The sequence below is a fragment of the Bos taurus genome, chromosome 24 (assembly GCF_002263795.3).
Source record: "Bos taurus isolate L1 Dominette 01449 registration number 42190680 breed Hereford chromosome 24, ARS-UCD2.0, whole genome shotgun sequence".
NCBI classification, from domain to species: domain Eukaryota; kingdom Metazoa; phylum Chordata; class Mammalia; order Artiodactyla; family Bovidae; genus Bos; species Bos taurus.
The window spans coordinates 7,299,754-7,315,600 of NC_037351.1; the positions used below are offsets into that span (position 1 = coordinate 7,299,754).

The 15,847-nt window shown below is 45.3% G+C and overlaps 1 protein-coding gene across 1 annotated transcript in view; it reads left to right on the top strand.

Moving 5' to 3' along the window:
• CD226 (CD226 molecule) overlaps nt 1-15,847 on the top strand; it is a 91,356-nt gene that overhangs the window by 3,863 nt on the left and 71,646 nt on the right. Inside the window, exons 2-3 of the mRNA XM_002697693.7 lie at nt 1,626-1,789; nt 2,098-2,433. Of these exons, the coding sequence (XP_002697739.3) occupies nt 1,744-1,789; nt 2,098-2,433 (382 nt within the window). The 5' untranslated portion in view covers nt 1,626-1,743. The remainder of the gene's footprint in view (nt 1-1,625; nt 1,790-2,097; nt 2,434-15,847) is intronic.

Sequence of the window (15,847 nt, forward strand, 5' to 3'; positions counted from 1 at the left end):
CCCTGTGGGGGCTGCTCACCGTGGTGGCTTCTCTGGTTGCAGATCATGGGCTCTGGGCGCTCGGGCTTCAGTGGTTGGGCTCCTGGCTCCAGAGCACAGGCTCAGTAGTGGTGGTGCACGGGCCTAGTTGCCATGCTGCACGTGGGATCTTCCCAGACCAGGGATTGAACCCGTGTCTCCTGCATTGGCAGACGAATTCTTTACCCCTGAGCCACCAGGAAAACCCTATCATTACATTTCTGATGTCACACTTGAAGTTCCCACATTAGTTACTGATGTGAAGGAGAAGACACATACTGGCGAATTTTTTATATGGAATCACATAGGCTCAGAGTCAGCATCAGGCAAAGGTGCCTTTAATGGTTCCTGCTCCCTGTTTTCTCCATTTTTAACCCACCTTTTATTTCAACCGTTTCATCAGGGGGTCAGGTGCATTCTTCTTCATTGTCTCTTGTAGTATGCTCCCAGCAAGTTCTCAGGAAACTGAATATTGTTTTACAAGAGAAGGAGAGCAATGATGCACCTCTTAGGATTATGTAAGATGGAAGCATCAGGAGAAATTGGGTGAAGGGTACACAGACCCTCTCTGTACTTTTTCTGAAAATTTCTGTGCTGCTGCTGCTGCTGCTAAGTCACTTCAGTCGTGTCCAACTCTGTGCGACCCCATAGATGGCAGCCCACCAGGCTTCCCTGTCCCTGGGATTTTCCAGGCAAGAACACTGGAGTGGGTTGCCATTTCCTTCTCCAATGCATGAAAGTGAAACGTGAAAGTGAAGTCATTCAGTCGTGTCCGACTCTTTGCGACCCCATGGACTGCAGCCAACCAGGCTCCTCAGTCCATGGGAGTTTCCAGGCAAGAATACTGGAGTGGGTTGCCATTGCCTTCTCTGGAAAATTCCTGTGACTTTACAATTATTTCAAAATAAAAAGTTAAAAAAAAAACAACGGTGTATTTGTATATAACCCAAGCCACGCTCTGGAGGGCCTTCTGCAGTCCCTTAATTTACCCCCAAAGCAAATGCCTGAGGTCAGCAAAGAGGCAGAGGTGTATATAACCCGAGCCACACTCTGGAGGGCCTTCTGCAGTCCCTTAATTTACCCCCAAAGCAAATGCCTGAGGTCAGCAAAGAGTCAGAGGTGACGGGTTGGCTGTGACAGTGGGCCAGCCACGCTGGTAGAGTTCAGGCCCCTCCTCACACCCGGCAGACTCTGCTCCCCTCTCTTGTTCTCAGTGCAGACTCCCTGGCCCTCCTTCCATGGGGAACACCACCACCTCTTCCCCATCGCCTGCCCTGCTTTGTTTTCCTTCGTACACTCACCGCCTCACCACACCCCATACTTCCTTATTTTATTTTCTGTCTCTTCCCACTGGAAGGTAAGGTGCATGATGGCAAGGATTTTTTTTTTTTTTTTTAATTTATTGGTCCAGCCTCATCACCTAGAGCAGAGCCAGGCACCGAGCATGCGCTCAGACCACATTTGTTTGATGAGCGAGTTTTTTGTAGAAAACGAAAGCTTGAAAATAAGCCATTTCCCCAAGAGAGAAGTAATTCGAATCTACCCATCCTTGCGCGAGTGAGCCTGACTTTGAACCTCAGACCTTTTTTCCTGTGTTCACACTTCAGATAAAGAAGACGCTGCTGATAGGATCTGAGAGGAAGGAAGCAGTGCCTGCTGGCAGGGCTCTGCAGATGACATTATAAATTGTCCTTCTAGAAACTGGCCTCCCCGACGCTTCCAGAGATGGATCACCTCACCCTCCTCTTGGCAATTCTTTATGTGTACACAGGTAACGATAATGTCTTCATTTAAAGAATTTACTCCTTTTTCAAGTCTTATACTGTGACACGTTCAGAATTTATGACGCTCTGGGTTGGTCTAGATAACTTCTTACTTGTTCAGAAAAACTACAAGTTGTGAATGCCCATAATCAGCAGTGGAAACCTTTTTAGGCTAAGATAGAAACTGCCAGCCTTTACCGTGATTCCAATGTATTTATAAGTATTTACAAGACTATCTTCCTAGGTCTAGAATAAGTTTCTGATATCTCTCTGGTGTTTCAGTCTAATTGAACTCACGTGATGACATGTCTTTCAGCGCCATGTGAAGAGATTTTTTGGGACACGACTGTTAAACTTGCTAAGAATATGACCCTAGAATGTGTGTATCCATTAGCGGACACTGTAACCCAGATGGAGTGGTTCAAGATTAAGATGGAGAGAGAGTCCATGGCCATTTTCAACCCTGCATTCCATGGGATCATAAGAGAGGCCTACACTGATAGGGTCTACTTCTCAAATCACACCATGGCCTCTAACGACATGACCCTGTCCTTCCACAATGCCTCTGAGGCGGACGTGGGCTTCTATTCCTGCCTCCTGCATACTTTCCCACACGGAACCTGGGAGAAGGTGATACAGGTGGTCCCACCAGGTAAGTGACATTTTCGTTTACCTTTTCACCCACCTCCAATATTTGGTTCTACGAAGACCATGTAGCAACTGTGAAATGCCTTACCCTATTTTTGTGTCATTTCCCAGTTGCATTTCTAGATTCTGTATTGTTGTTTGAAAGAAATAATACTGTGAATCAATTCCATTTTTCTTAATGTGCTATCATCTCGTGAATTCAAATGTCATGGGAGAAAGCACAGGCTTTACCTTGCCTTGATGAGAACTTGAACCTCAGTGAAGCTGCTGTGGACAGTGTTTGGGTTCTGGGGCCAGTCACCCGCTGTGTGGTGGTCCCATTTCCTTTTGCAAGACTCCAAGTGCTTCAGCTCTGCGCATTCAGTCCTTTCTGTGACAGCAAATCTGGGTTTATTAGTGAGTCCTGGGCAGGGTTCAAGCCCTGGCTCCTGTTTTCTCTTCACCCAAGTTTCACTAGAAAGGATGCTTTAGAAGTTGCAAGCTGTCATTTCAGGAAGAATCAAATGAGCTCTTTAAGTGTTTCCTGCCATGTCTGCCAGTGACTGTGGTTCAGTGCTTAGTGAGTGAGTGAGTCCTGCGAGGAATACCCACATGGATGGGGTATTATATTTGGAAAAACTCGGTTTTAAAGCCTTTACTTCCTTTATAACCTTGAATTAGCTGCTCAGTCTCTCTGAATCTCAGGTTCCAAAACAGCAAATTGAGTTAATAGCTCCATTCTCTTTGTTGAATGGTTTAGGGATCAGATATGTAAAGAACTTGGTCCTCGATAGCCGGGGAATTATTATTATTGGTAGGTATTATTATTGCTTGTGCTTTTACTTTATTTTTAAAAAATTTAAACAGTTTTTCTTCTGTTATTTTTGGCTGTGCTGATCTTCATGGCCGCGTGGGCTTTCTCTAGTTGTGGTGAGCAGGGTCTCCTCTCTGGTTGCGGGGTGCTGGGTCCTCCTTGCGGTGGCTCCTCTTGTGGCTCTTGGACCCTGGCACGCTGGCTCAGTCATTGTGATGCACAGGCCTGGTTGTCCCATGGCACGCAGGTTCTTCCCAGACCAGGGCTCAAACCTGTGTCCCCTGCATCGGCAGGGGGATTCTTTACCACTGGACCACCAGGGTAGGCCTGTGCTTTTGATGCAAAATGACTAACGATGACATTTTTAGATAGACTGGGTAAGGCAAAAGTTCGGGACTGTGTGTTTCCTGTCTGGTGTCTCTCAAGTTGTATCCCAAACAGACCTCCAGCAGAGCACACCATATACCACCTGATACAGTGCTCTCTTTTTAAGGAATCCGTATTATAAAGAACAACTTACAGTAGTACATAGGAATATCTAATGGTCAGGAGGTGAGACAAACTTCCATGTGTTAGTTTTCCCTTTAGCTAAGCTTAAGAATAATTCTGTGCATATGAATGAGCCTTACAGAGTGTCAATCAGCAAAATCTCTCCTTAAATACTCACTTATTAAAGACCTCATTCATCACTCAAGCTCTCATTTGCTGGTGAAAGCTATTAAAAGCTGTTTGCACGTCTTCAGTGTCTCGTCCACTCTGATGAGCCACTCAGGTGGGGCAGAGGATGACTAGGGTCTTGGGGTGAGCTCTTGGATGCACGGCCTGAACCACCTGGGCCAGAAACCTATATGCTTCCCCACCCTGCCTCGGGTGGCGAGATTTTGTAGTTTGGGTTCCAAGTCAGGTATTCTGATCTCTGTCAAAGAACAGTCAACTGAAAACAGGTGCAACTGAAACGGACCCAACACCGTAAACCAGCTGTACTCCAGTGAAATGAAAACGTGAAAATACTGTGTTATGAAGCAGCAGCAAGGTAATATATTTTTCATGGGTGTATTTGAGATCTGTACAGACTTTTCTGCTTCTTTCAAGGTCTTGATTCAATATGATTTATTAGCACTGTCTTCTTTATATGAAAAAAAAAAAACGCTTTGTATAAAAGTTTGTATTTTTCTGTCTCTAGAACTGACATGTCTATGCTCAATTGTCTTAAAATAACCACTGTGAGTGAGAAAGGCTTTTCTTTAAAAAAAAAAACAAAACACAGGTAGAGCACTGGTTACTAGGGCGGGGAGGTGGGAAGTTGGGGAGATACATGTTGGTCAGAGAACAAAGTTGAAGTTACATGGATGGAATCAGTCTAGAGACCCAATGTTCAGTGTAAAGACCATAGTTAATGTCATCATCTTGAACTCTGGAGGTTTGCTAAGAGAGTAGATGTTGGGTGCTCTTCTCAACAACAGCAGCAAAATGTAACTGTGGGGAGAAGATATGTGAATTAACTTGACTATAGCAATTATTCTACATACCATTTTGTGGTATAGGCCCTAAATATATACAATTTTTATTTGGAACAAAAACATGTAGCTTGACCTCTTCTGAGGGTTTAAGGATACAGGGTAGCACTAAATTATTGAGAACTAAATTATGGTTGCCACCCCAAGGTAGGATTTGTAGCACCATGTACGAATGACTTCGGCAATATTTTCCCCCATCCAGATTTATTTCTCCCTGTTGTTATTTTGAGGAAAAGGGAGATCTCTGCCATATGGGACTTTTTCAGAAACTGTGGTGAGATTGTCAGTCAGTCACCAGTCAGAGAAAAGGCCAACTCTCCTTGTTGCCGGAATTCTGATGATGGTATTCTTAAACATATTTTGCTGTTGTTTTTGATCATTTATATTTTTAAAGGATAGATTGCATTAACCAGCTGGTGAGAGTATTTCATTCACTTTTGAGATTTGGAGGGTTTCATTTTTTCTTTTAAGCTAAGAATGATAGTGAATTTATAAAATATAGTAGCTATATTTCAAAATTAATCTTAACTATACTTAAGCTCTTCCCTGCGTGCTTTGTTTTTCAGAACGTATTTATCTGTTTACTTTTGGCTGTGCTGGGCCTTCCTTGCCATGCGTGGGCCTTCTCTAGTTGCAGCGAGCAGGGTACTCTCTAGTCGCAGTGCGCGGCTCTCATCGCACTGGCTTCTCTTGTTGTGGAGCGCTGGCACTGGGCCTGCAGTCTTCAGTCGTTGCTCCGTGGCGCGTGGAATCTTCCCTCACCAGGGATCGAGCCTATGTCCCCTACCTTGGCAGGGGGACTCTTAACCAGGGGACCACCAGGGAAGTCCCATGTGTGCTTTAGTGCATGTCAGGGTCTACAAACATCACCTGCTTGTATAACGCAGAGGGGTAGTTATCTATTTAACAGTGAAAGATTGGACTCAGAATCCAGAGATCTTCATGTGTACAACACATTGTAAGATCTTTAAAAAGATGAAAGCATTGAGCCACGTGTGCTCTAAATATACAGATTTCTCCTCTTTACTGAAAGTTGATAGTGTGCAAGGAGCTCAGTCAACCTTACTGAGGTCTTCTCATTTAACTCCCCCTCCTTCGCACTTGGATGTAGATGTAACTTAGATTTGAGGGTGAGGACACTGAAGGGAAGTGAGGTCTAGTGACCTGTCCAAGTTCTCAGGCTTTTGTGTCGACTGGATCGAGTTGCAAGTAGAGGACAGGAAGTGCCGGCTCAGGGGACACGTGAGCAGGTGGGGGCTGAGGGGACACCCGTCATTGCTGGTCCCTGCGGTCCTTCTCCTCCTTGAGTTTTCAGCACAGAGTGGAAGAGCACGTTGAAGATCTCCTTCTGGATAAATGATATTGTTAGTGCAAAATTATGTGAAAATGTGCGTTCCCTTCAGAGCAGGCATTTCTTAATCAGTAACTGATTTAGAGCATTTAATGGCAAGAATGGCTACATTTATTTCAGTGCCTCATGGAAAGATATACTGAGGCATCTCGAGAGGGGACAATTCAAAGGCAGCCCTTTCATGGAAGAGTTTGTGGAGGAAGTGGGGTTGTGGAGAAAATGACTGTGTAACCCACGTGTCTCTGGCTTCACTAGTCAGGGTGAATGTAGTTACATTGGTGGAAGTGTCCCCCCAAACGTGTCATGCACCCCAAATATTCCACCAGCTAACTCTGACCAGATTAGCTAAATCTGACTCATGCCAGGTGTGCATGAGGTAGATACTTATCCTCTGGTTTAATGCTCATGAAACAAGGTGGGGTCGGAGGTAATGTGTTCCCGTTCTGTGTGTGCTCAGTTGCTCAGTCATGTCCAACTCTTGGCTATTCCACAGACTGTACAAAAGAGACTATAGTCTCTCTTGCAAAGAGACTGACGGTGGGACTGGACTCTTTGCGACCCCATGGACTGTAGCCCACCAGGCTCCTCTGTCCATGGGATTTTCCTGGCAAGAATACTGGAGTGGGTTGTCATTTTCTCCTCCAGGGGATCTTCCCAACCCAGAGACTGAATTCGCATCTCCTGCATGGGGAGGTAGGTTTACAACTGTGCCTCCTGGGAATTCCAAATACAGCTGAGGAAACCGAAGGGTCATTAGCCAATTCAAGGTTGCCAAGTTGCAACACCAGGGTGAAACCAGGTGGTATTTTCAAAGAATGAGAAGGAGAGCCGGATGCCAGCAGAGTGGGTGTGAACAAGGAGGCTTAGGAGGAACAGGTCCTGCTGGACCTGGAGGACTTGGAAGGATCTTTTAAAAAATTATGATATGATTGCTGTACAGTATGATATAAGCTGGGCTTCCATGGTGGCTCAGACAGTAAAGAATCTGCCTGCAAGCCTGGAGACCCGGGTTCAACCCCTGAGTCGGGAAGATCCCCTGGAGATGGGAATGGTAACCCACTCCAGTATTCTTGCCTGGAGAATCCCATGGACAGAGGAGCCTGCTGGGTCAATGGGTTCACAAAGAGTTGGAACACAACTGAGGGACTAACACACACACACACACACACACACACACACGATATAAATCACAGGCATACAGTGTAGTGATTCACAGTTTTTAAAAGTTACACCTCATTTATGGTCATTAAAAAATATTGGCAATATTCCCCTGGTGGCTCAGATGATAAAGAATCTGTGTGCAGTCCAGGAGACTCAGTTCGATCCCTGAGTCAGGAATATCCTCTGGAGAAGGGAATGTCTACCCGCTCCAGTATTCTTGCCTGGAAAATTCCATAGACAGAGGAGCCTGGCGGGCTACAGTCCATGGGGTCGTAAAGAGTCAAACACGACTGAGCAACTAATACTCCCTGTGTTGTACAATATATCCTTGTAGCTTATTTAATACATAATACATTTTTACAAGGAATTTTTTAGCATAGCCTGGGGGAAGGAAAGACTGAAAATGGAGGGAAAAAAGTGGGGGTGCTGATGGCCACGAGAAGGGCATGGGGAAGTCTGATTCAGGCAGATGGAGACTGGATGGTGTGACTGGAGGGCAGAGCTCCAGGTCTCACCTGAGCCTCATTCGGGGCCCCTCACTGCCTGAGAGGCGGCCTCGAGGTCACAGAAGGAACTGTGACAGTGGGACCCTCTCTCTGCGCTCACAGCAGAGGTTCTCTGTGGGCCCAGCTAAGGTTTTATACAGTAGATTCTGTGTTTAAAAAAAGAAGCCAAAGCCCACAAAGCAGCAGAAAGTCAGAGAAGAGCCTGGAAATGTTGGACGGCCCAATGTCGCTGTGCCTGATGGAGTTTGAACTTGACTCTGCAGTGTAGACCATCGGAAGTCTCTGAATGTTTTCAGAGGGAGACACATAATAAACCAGTTTTTTCCCTCACCACCTATGTTAAACTCATTGCAGCCGTATAGAAGGGGAAGAGTTGAAGGGCAGGTGAACAAATATTAATAGGATTTTATGAGTTGGAATGCTTATCCACTGGTGACAGGAGTGCAAGTTGGTGGATCTATTGTGTTAATGGTGATGGTAATACTCAGGGCTGTTCAGAGAAACAGAGTCAATACCGTGTGTCATGTGATTTTGGATAGGGGGGGCCAGCAGGTGGAGACCCAGGAGGGCCCAGTGATGGTGCAGATGCCATCGGGAAGCAGCCTGCTGAAGGCGGGAGGGGGCGGTCTTTTTCTTGTATTCAGACCTTCAAGTGATTGGATGAGGCCCACACACATTAGGGAGACCAATCTTCTTGCTCAGCAGTCACCAATTTAAATGTTAATCTTCACTAAAACTGACTCATTGGAAAAGACCCTGATGCTAGGAAAGATTGAGGGCAAAAGCAGAAGAGGGCAACAGAGGATGAGATGGTTGGATGGCATCACTGATTCAATGGACACAAACTTGGGCAAACTCTGGGAGATGGTGAAGGAAAGGGAGGCCTGGAATGCTGCAGTCCGTGGGGTCACAAAGAGTTGGATACAACCTGGCAACTGAACAACAACTTAACCAAAACCACTCTCCAAATTAACACCCTAAATTTAGCCATCACATCTATTTGGAAAATGATACTGCTTTAGTTAAAGAATCCGATTCCTAAGACCTAATCATTCCACCCCCTTGTGTATTCTGGGGATTGCCCACATGTAGGAGACATGCCTGAGAAGGTTTAGGCAGCAGGTTGCTGTGACAGCCTACAAATGAATGACTGATCACGGTGCTCCCCGGCCAGGATGAATTTGGGGAACATCATGTGAGAGGAAAAAAGCAAGGGTTTCTGGAGAACACGTAGGGTGCGATTCCTTTCCTTTATAGTTTAGAAACATGCAGGGCTAAGTGATATGTTACTTAGAGATGCACACATGTGCTGAAACGCTGAGGAAAGCACAGGCTGGAAAGAGATGGAGTCAAGGAGAGACACGAGGGTCTTCCGAGTTCCCAGTCAGGTGTTTTTCTTATCCAGGAGCTTTGTTTCCCATCTGCCTTAAAAATGTTTCATGAAATTCCTCTTAAATCTATTGAATTTCTAATAAAAAAAAAACAAAAAAAACAGTGAAGAAGAATGCACTTGCGATTTTGAGCATTCACAGATAATTATCTAAATTAATGGTGAGATCTTCATTCTGATTTGGGCTAGAGGTCCAGAAGAGGGAAAACGGTCCAAATTTTTATAATCCAAGGGCTGAAAAATGATGGTTTCATTTAGAAAGATGGGAACTTAGGAGATGGCTTGTCTTGGAAGAGAGGAAGTAACTGCAAATGGTTTCAAATACATTGAGTTGAAAAGTAGCCTTTGACCAGTTAATGGGTTGGGTTATGGAACAGAAAACCAAAAGAAAGTTGAGGACTGAAGACATTTGGATGATCACCCAGCACATGTGAAGACGGCAGTTAACCAATCGAGTTCTTATGGGTGGGAGGAAGCTGAGAACATCGCGTCACAGGATGGTCACACTGAAGCTGGTGGGGAGCATTTGTGTTACAGACTGGAGAGGGCTGGGGGCAGGGAGGAGGGAAGTGGGGGACACTCAAGCAGGATGGGGGCTCTTGGTGTGGGAGCTACTGTGTTCATGGCAGAGGTGCTCTGTGTCGCTGTATCACGCAGGCTTCTCACCCTATCTTCTTCGGCACTCCAGCCCCACCTGCTCCCATCTCAACTCGGACAGTGAGGGTGTTCCTCACTGTCTCCTTTCTGGTTTTGTTCTTTCCTGGGTGGGATGAGACTCCCTGTATGTCGTCCATACTTGGCCTTACTACTAGTACTACTAAGTCGCTTCAGTCGTGTCCGACTCTGTGGGACCCCATAGATGGCAGCCCACCAGGCTCCCCTGTCCCTGTGATTCTCCAGGCAAGAACACTGGAGTGGGTTGCCATTTCCTTCTCCAATGCATGAAAGTGAAAAGTGAAAGTGAAGTCACTCAGTCGTGTCCGACTCAGCGACTCCATGGACTATGGCCTACCAGGCTCCTCCATCCATGGGATTTTCCAGGCAAGAGTGCTGGAGAGGGGTGCCATTGCCTTCTCTGACACTTGGCCTTAGATGGGTCTTATCGCTACGCCCGTCAATGTCAATATTTGCTCTTGTCTTGTCAGTTGGTTTTTCTAAAGTTGGGGTATCTCAGGATTTAAATTTATTTAAAGCTGGAAATGGGAAAGTGGCCCAGATCTGGCAGGTAGACCTGGCTGGGCTGATTTGTGGGAATGACATCACTCATCCACTAATTCACTCATCACGGCTTTATTGAGAGCCTGATCTATTTAAAATAATGTCTGTGCTTGGGAAACTAGAGAGACACGATCTTAGCTCTAAACCGTACACAAAGTATTAGGGGAGATAGAAGTTGTGTATCGCAAATTATAATTTAAAGCCAAGAGTAAGTGCTATTTACTTTCAACCGGGAAATTCAGGATAAATTTCCTGGAAACAGGGAATTTGAAGTTCACCCTGATGGAGGTAAATTTGAATATTTGGATAAGGAGATAGTAGCATTCAGGAGAATCACTTCAAATATTATCTAAAAAGTAGACAACTTTGGCTCTGCTTTAACCCACATTGCAAGACAACACCTAGGCGTGTGCTTCTCTGGTGGCTCAGACGGTAAAGAATCTGCCTGCAATGCGGGAGACCTGGGTTTGATCCCTGGGTTGGGAAGATGCAGTTTATTCTGGTTTACAGTTCATGGCTTGGTTTATTTCAGCGTGTTGCTGACTTAATGCTTCAAGAGGCATAGGAATCCAGATGTATTTGGAAATTATATTTTACAATCTATCTCAAGATATTTTCATACTCTCAATTCAGTTGGTGTGTTATCTATCCCAAATTCAGAAGAAAGGAAGAAAACAGAGAAACTAACACTACCTTATATATTAGTGACAAGAGATGGAGGAGGATACTTAGTCTAAAAGGCTTCTTTGTCTTTCAGTGGTAATTCCAGACGGGACTAAGAGGCCACTGGAAAGGGTCTTTCTTACTCTCCCATTACAAGTGTCACCAGGACACACCAGCATGTCTCATCTCTGCCAGATTCTTTCAGTTTTGCCCATCAGATGTATGCTCTTGCTTTGGAGTTGGATTTTTTTATTTGTTTGTTTAAGTGAGGTAGAAAAATTCTTTCACATTTACTATTGAAAGAATTAACAAATGATTACTAATAGATAATAATAAATGATATTAATAAATACCAAACTCAAGATCTTAAGGTCCATTCTTAAAAGCTCAGAAGTAAGTCATGAGCGTTTCCCCATCTATACAACTGTGTGTTGTACACATATATGAGAAGAAAAATGCGTTCTCTAAAATGTTACATTTCAGTAGTTTTTCATTTAAGGAAGGGAAAAAGATATTAAATAGTGTCAATAAGAAATAGCCAGCTGAGGAAAGCAGAAATATTTTAAAGGCTGAGAAATCTCACTCCTTAATGAAATAAAATAGCAGATAGAGGAGGCAGACGATAAAGAGCATCTTAAGACGTGTGGAGAGCGAGTTCACGGTCACTGAACTTCTCAAGGGTGAAATTAATGGGAGCCTGAAAGTGGAACAGTCGCCAGTACGCGGGCCATGCTTGCTTCTACTGACTCGCTCTCTGGTCGCTAAACCTAGAGGAGATGCTTGAGATTCACCATGAGAGTCAACTCTCGGTCTTCGGGGTAGAGCTCTGTAATAAAAAATCAAAAAGGGAGACATAAAAAACGACTCTGAAACAAGGCAATACTGGATTTGTATACAAAATTAAACTCAACAATCGAGTGGCTGGTGAAGTTCAGTTTTGTTGTTCTCCAGTCGCTCAGTCGTGTTCAACTGTGCGACCCCGTGGACCGCAGCACGCCAGGCCTCCCTGTCCTTCATCATCTCCCGGAGTTTGCTCACACTCATGTCCGTTAAGAGCCATCCCGTCCTCTGCCTCGGTTTCAACGAGAGTAGTTTTTTCTGTTCATCCATCCCGGGGCACAGACCTCTCTCTGGGGTGTTGCCTGAGAGCCCTTTTGGGTCACTCAATCCCTCCCACTCTGCCAGGCCTCTGCATCCCTGGAGAGAATGGTCATGCAGGCTTGTGGGAAGATGCACCCAGGCCGTCCAGAGCAGGGGAGGCCACTGGCTGCGCTCCTTGCCCGTGGGCGTTTTTGTTGACTTCACAAGCCCACTCCTTCCTTGACCAGCTGCTCTCCTTTCCCGGGGTGGGGGATGGCTTTGGTGGGACCGCAGGAAGGTGCGCTTCACTCGCCTGCAGCCCTCGAAATCGCCTTAGTGCCGCGCAGACACACAGCTCTCGGGTTTCCCTCCTCCAGCTCACACTCTTCTGTCGCTCGTGACCACAGCCCTTCTCTCCCCAGCGCTCAGGTGGCTGCCAACCGCAGCCTCTGGAACACGCTTCCTCTGCCTGCCGAGTGGGTGCTGCTGGCGTGTGGGTGTGAGTGCAGGGTGGGGACTGTGGCTTCAAGTATGAGTAAGAGCCACCCCCTCCACTACCCCTGGGTTAACTGGAACCCCTTCAGCCCACACACGCCGAGACCCTCCTCTGCACCATCTCAGCTTCTAGATTCTTAAAAAAAAAAAAAAATTCCTCCTATGAAGGGGTGAGAAGGTGTGTTCACTGCACCTTTGCTCAGAAGCTTCTCATAGGATTAGAGGTGGTGTCAGGGACCTTCAAAGAAACCTTATGGGGACAGGCATCCTGACAGTACTGACTGAGTATAAAATGATACTTTTGCATTTTATTAGATAAAAATGCTGGATTTTGGATGTTTAAAAGTGGAGAAATGAAAATAAATAACTGAAGCAAGGTGAAAGATCAAGCTCTCAGGGCCAGCGGCTTGAGACTCCGCAACCCACTGTCTCTTTGAGCTGATGCTGGGGCAGGGGGCTGGTTTAGTATAGACAGAAAAATCACTTGGTCTCTGCCTTTGGTTCCTGGTTTTTGTTTTCCTTTCGTTTTTATAGGGAGGGGAGGTCGCAAGCAGGATGGTTCTTCTGTTCCTTCAGGCACATTTCTGAAGACAGTTAAGATTTTGAAACCATTAAGAATTTTAAAGTTTATCAAGTCCATCCTTCAGGGATCAATGCGAAATTATTCCTCCAGGCACCATCTCTTCTCCTTACTCCACAAAAGTTTTAATTAAATAACGTAGCTGATGGGGCTTCTGCTACTTCCCTGGAGAGATTATTCACTACCCAATAAATCTCAATGTGAGAAAATTTTCCCTGACTTCAGCCATTTAACCCACTTACATTAAAAAAAAAAAAAGCCTTCATAATCTGCCTAGAGAGAAAGACCTGTGTTCCATAGAAGATTGATAGAGAAAGCTTTCTAAGGACAAAGATATTAGATGCAGAATTCACATTTAATAACTCTGTGAATAGCCACATGCGTCATACCTGCTGGGCTTAGTGGGGCCGGTGAGGATGGTGTCTGAGCATGAATTCTGTTCTGCGTTTCTGTGCACCGTTTAACTACCGGAATACTTAAGGAACTTAACAGTCTCATTTTGGCAAATTACCTCTTAAGACCATATTTGTCCCATTTCTTGCCAGGCTACGTGAAATCCTGTATGCTATTAATACCAACACTGGCATTTCCAGAATAGTGTACCAAAGGGGCATGCCTGTGTACAGGATGCTTTCCTTCTTGACATAGAAAGACCCCAAGACTTCAGAAAATTTTAGATCATCTACCTAATCTATTCCACTAATGGACAGAGTACATTTATTTCTCTTTACAAACTGGATGCTACTGTTGAAAGTGGATGCACCTGCCATTTTACATCTGAGAAGCAGCCAGGGATTCCATACTTGTCTCTGAGGCAAAGCTCAGTGACATTAGCATATGTCCCCAAATGAGATTATTTTGTGTCCCATTAGCTTGTGACACCACAATTCTCAAGTTATGTCCCTGCTATCTTTTAAGAAACATAGTTGCTCATTTAAATAAGTCAATAGCATATCTATTTAACATAGGACTTGCTACTTCTTCCTCCGGTTTTCCTGAAATCCTACAAATGTTTCCAGAAAGAATGAATATTTAATAAGATGGAAACATTTCTAATCACAGGCATTGTGTTTCTTTAAGCTGACACAGTGTTTGAATTTTTATTCTTAACACAGCCCTGACTATTATGTTTTCAGTGGAAGTAGTACAGCGGAACCAGAGGGCTAGTTATTACACCTTACTGTTGAAAGACACTTTGGGATGTTCTTCTTTTATTGGATGAATGTTGATAACAGTAATTTAAAGCATTTTAAGTCCTCTCTGAAGATACTGAATAGACATTTACAGTTTGCTGTGAGGAGAAGGAGAGATGAGGAAGAAGGTCATTATTTTCGAGAAGCTTATAATCTAAGACAGGGAAGTAGGTCCTCTGCGTTATGTAAACACATGGACCAAGTGGCCGTGATGTCCGGTGGAAGTTGATGAGCAGCGGAGAATAACATGTGGGGACTAGCTCACCGCTTGGGGGATCTTGAAAGCTGTCTGCACCAACTGGGATCTAGGTAGGATTCCAGGGGAAAATGCATCAGGGGAAAAATCCCATAAAAGGGAAACACTCTTTGCATTTGGGGCAAATGAAAAAGATCACAGGAGTGGAGGAAAGGCAGTAGTGGAAGGTGTAGCTTTGAACTTCTTCAGTGTTTAATAAAGTTTCCGAACCGTGGAAGTGGCACGTCAGTCATGACTGCAGCCATTATTTGGGACCATTCCTGCGGCAGGTGTGTGTGGGATCACTTAGAGGCAAGGCAGGGAGAAGACAGATGGGAGACTAGGAAGCAAGGCGAGGGAGTGTGCATGGCCCACCAGTGCACAACCAGATAAGGCTTTCCCCTCCTCAGGTGCCTGCTTCCCGCCCCCTTCCCGCTTCCCTTCAGTACATAGTTATGGAATGTTGGCTGTGTGAGTTTTGAGGGTACACAGAAATGTCCCAGTCTCTGATCTCCAGCTTAGGGATCATTTTTAATGCCATTCAATATACAGAAGAGGTGCTGGTTGTGACAGGGTGGTGGGGATAGTAGTGTGTGTGTGTGTGTGTGTGTGTGTGTGTTGGAAGAATGGTTGTTGGCAGGGGAGCGGGTCATTCAGGAAGCCTCAGAAAACAAAAGATGCTTGAGCTTACTCATAGAGGGAGGTTAGAAACCTCTTAGTCTGGAGGATGACTGAGCTGTTTGCAGGACAGCCCTCCTGCTAGAGGGAGCTCGTGCTAATAGTCATTGTTGTTCAGTCGCTTAGTTGTGTCTGACTCTTTGCAACCTCATGGACTGCAGCATGCAGGCTTCCCTGTCTTTCACTATCTCCCGGAGCTTGCTCAAATTCATGTCCATCGAGTCAGTGATGCCATCCAACCATCTCATCCTCTGTCAAACCCTTCTCCCGCCCTTGATCCTTCCCAGAGTCAGGGTCTTTTCCAATGAGTCAGTTCTTCGCATCAGATGGACAAAGCACTGGAGCTTCAGCTTCAGCATCAGTCCTTCCAGTGAATATTCAGGGTTGATTTCCTTTAGGATGGACCGGTTGGATCTCCTTGCTGTCCAAGAGACTCTCAAGGGTCTTCTCCAACACCACAGTTCAAAAGCATCAATTCATGGTAATAGTACAAAAAAGGCAAATTGAGACTGTATGCTTGGGTGCCAGGCTGCTGAGTTAAGCCAGAGTGTAATTTAG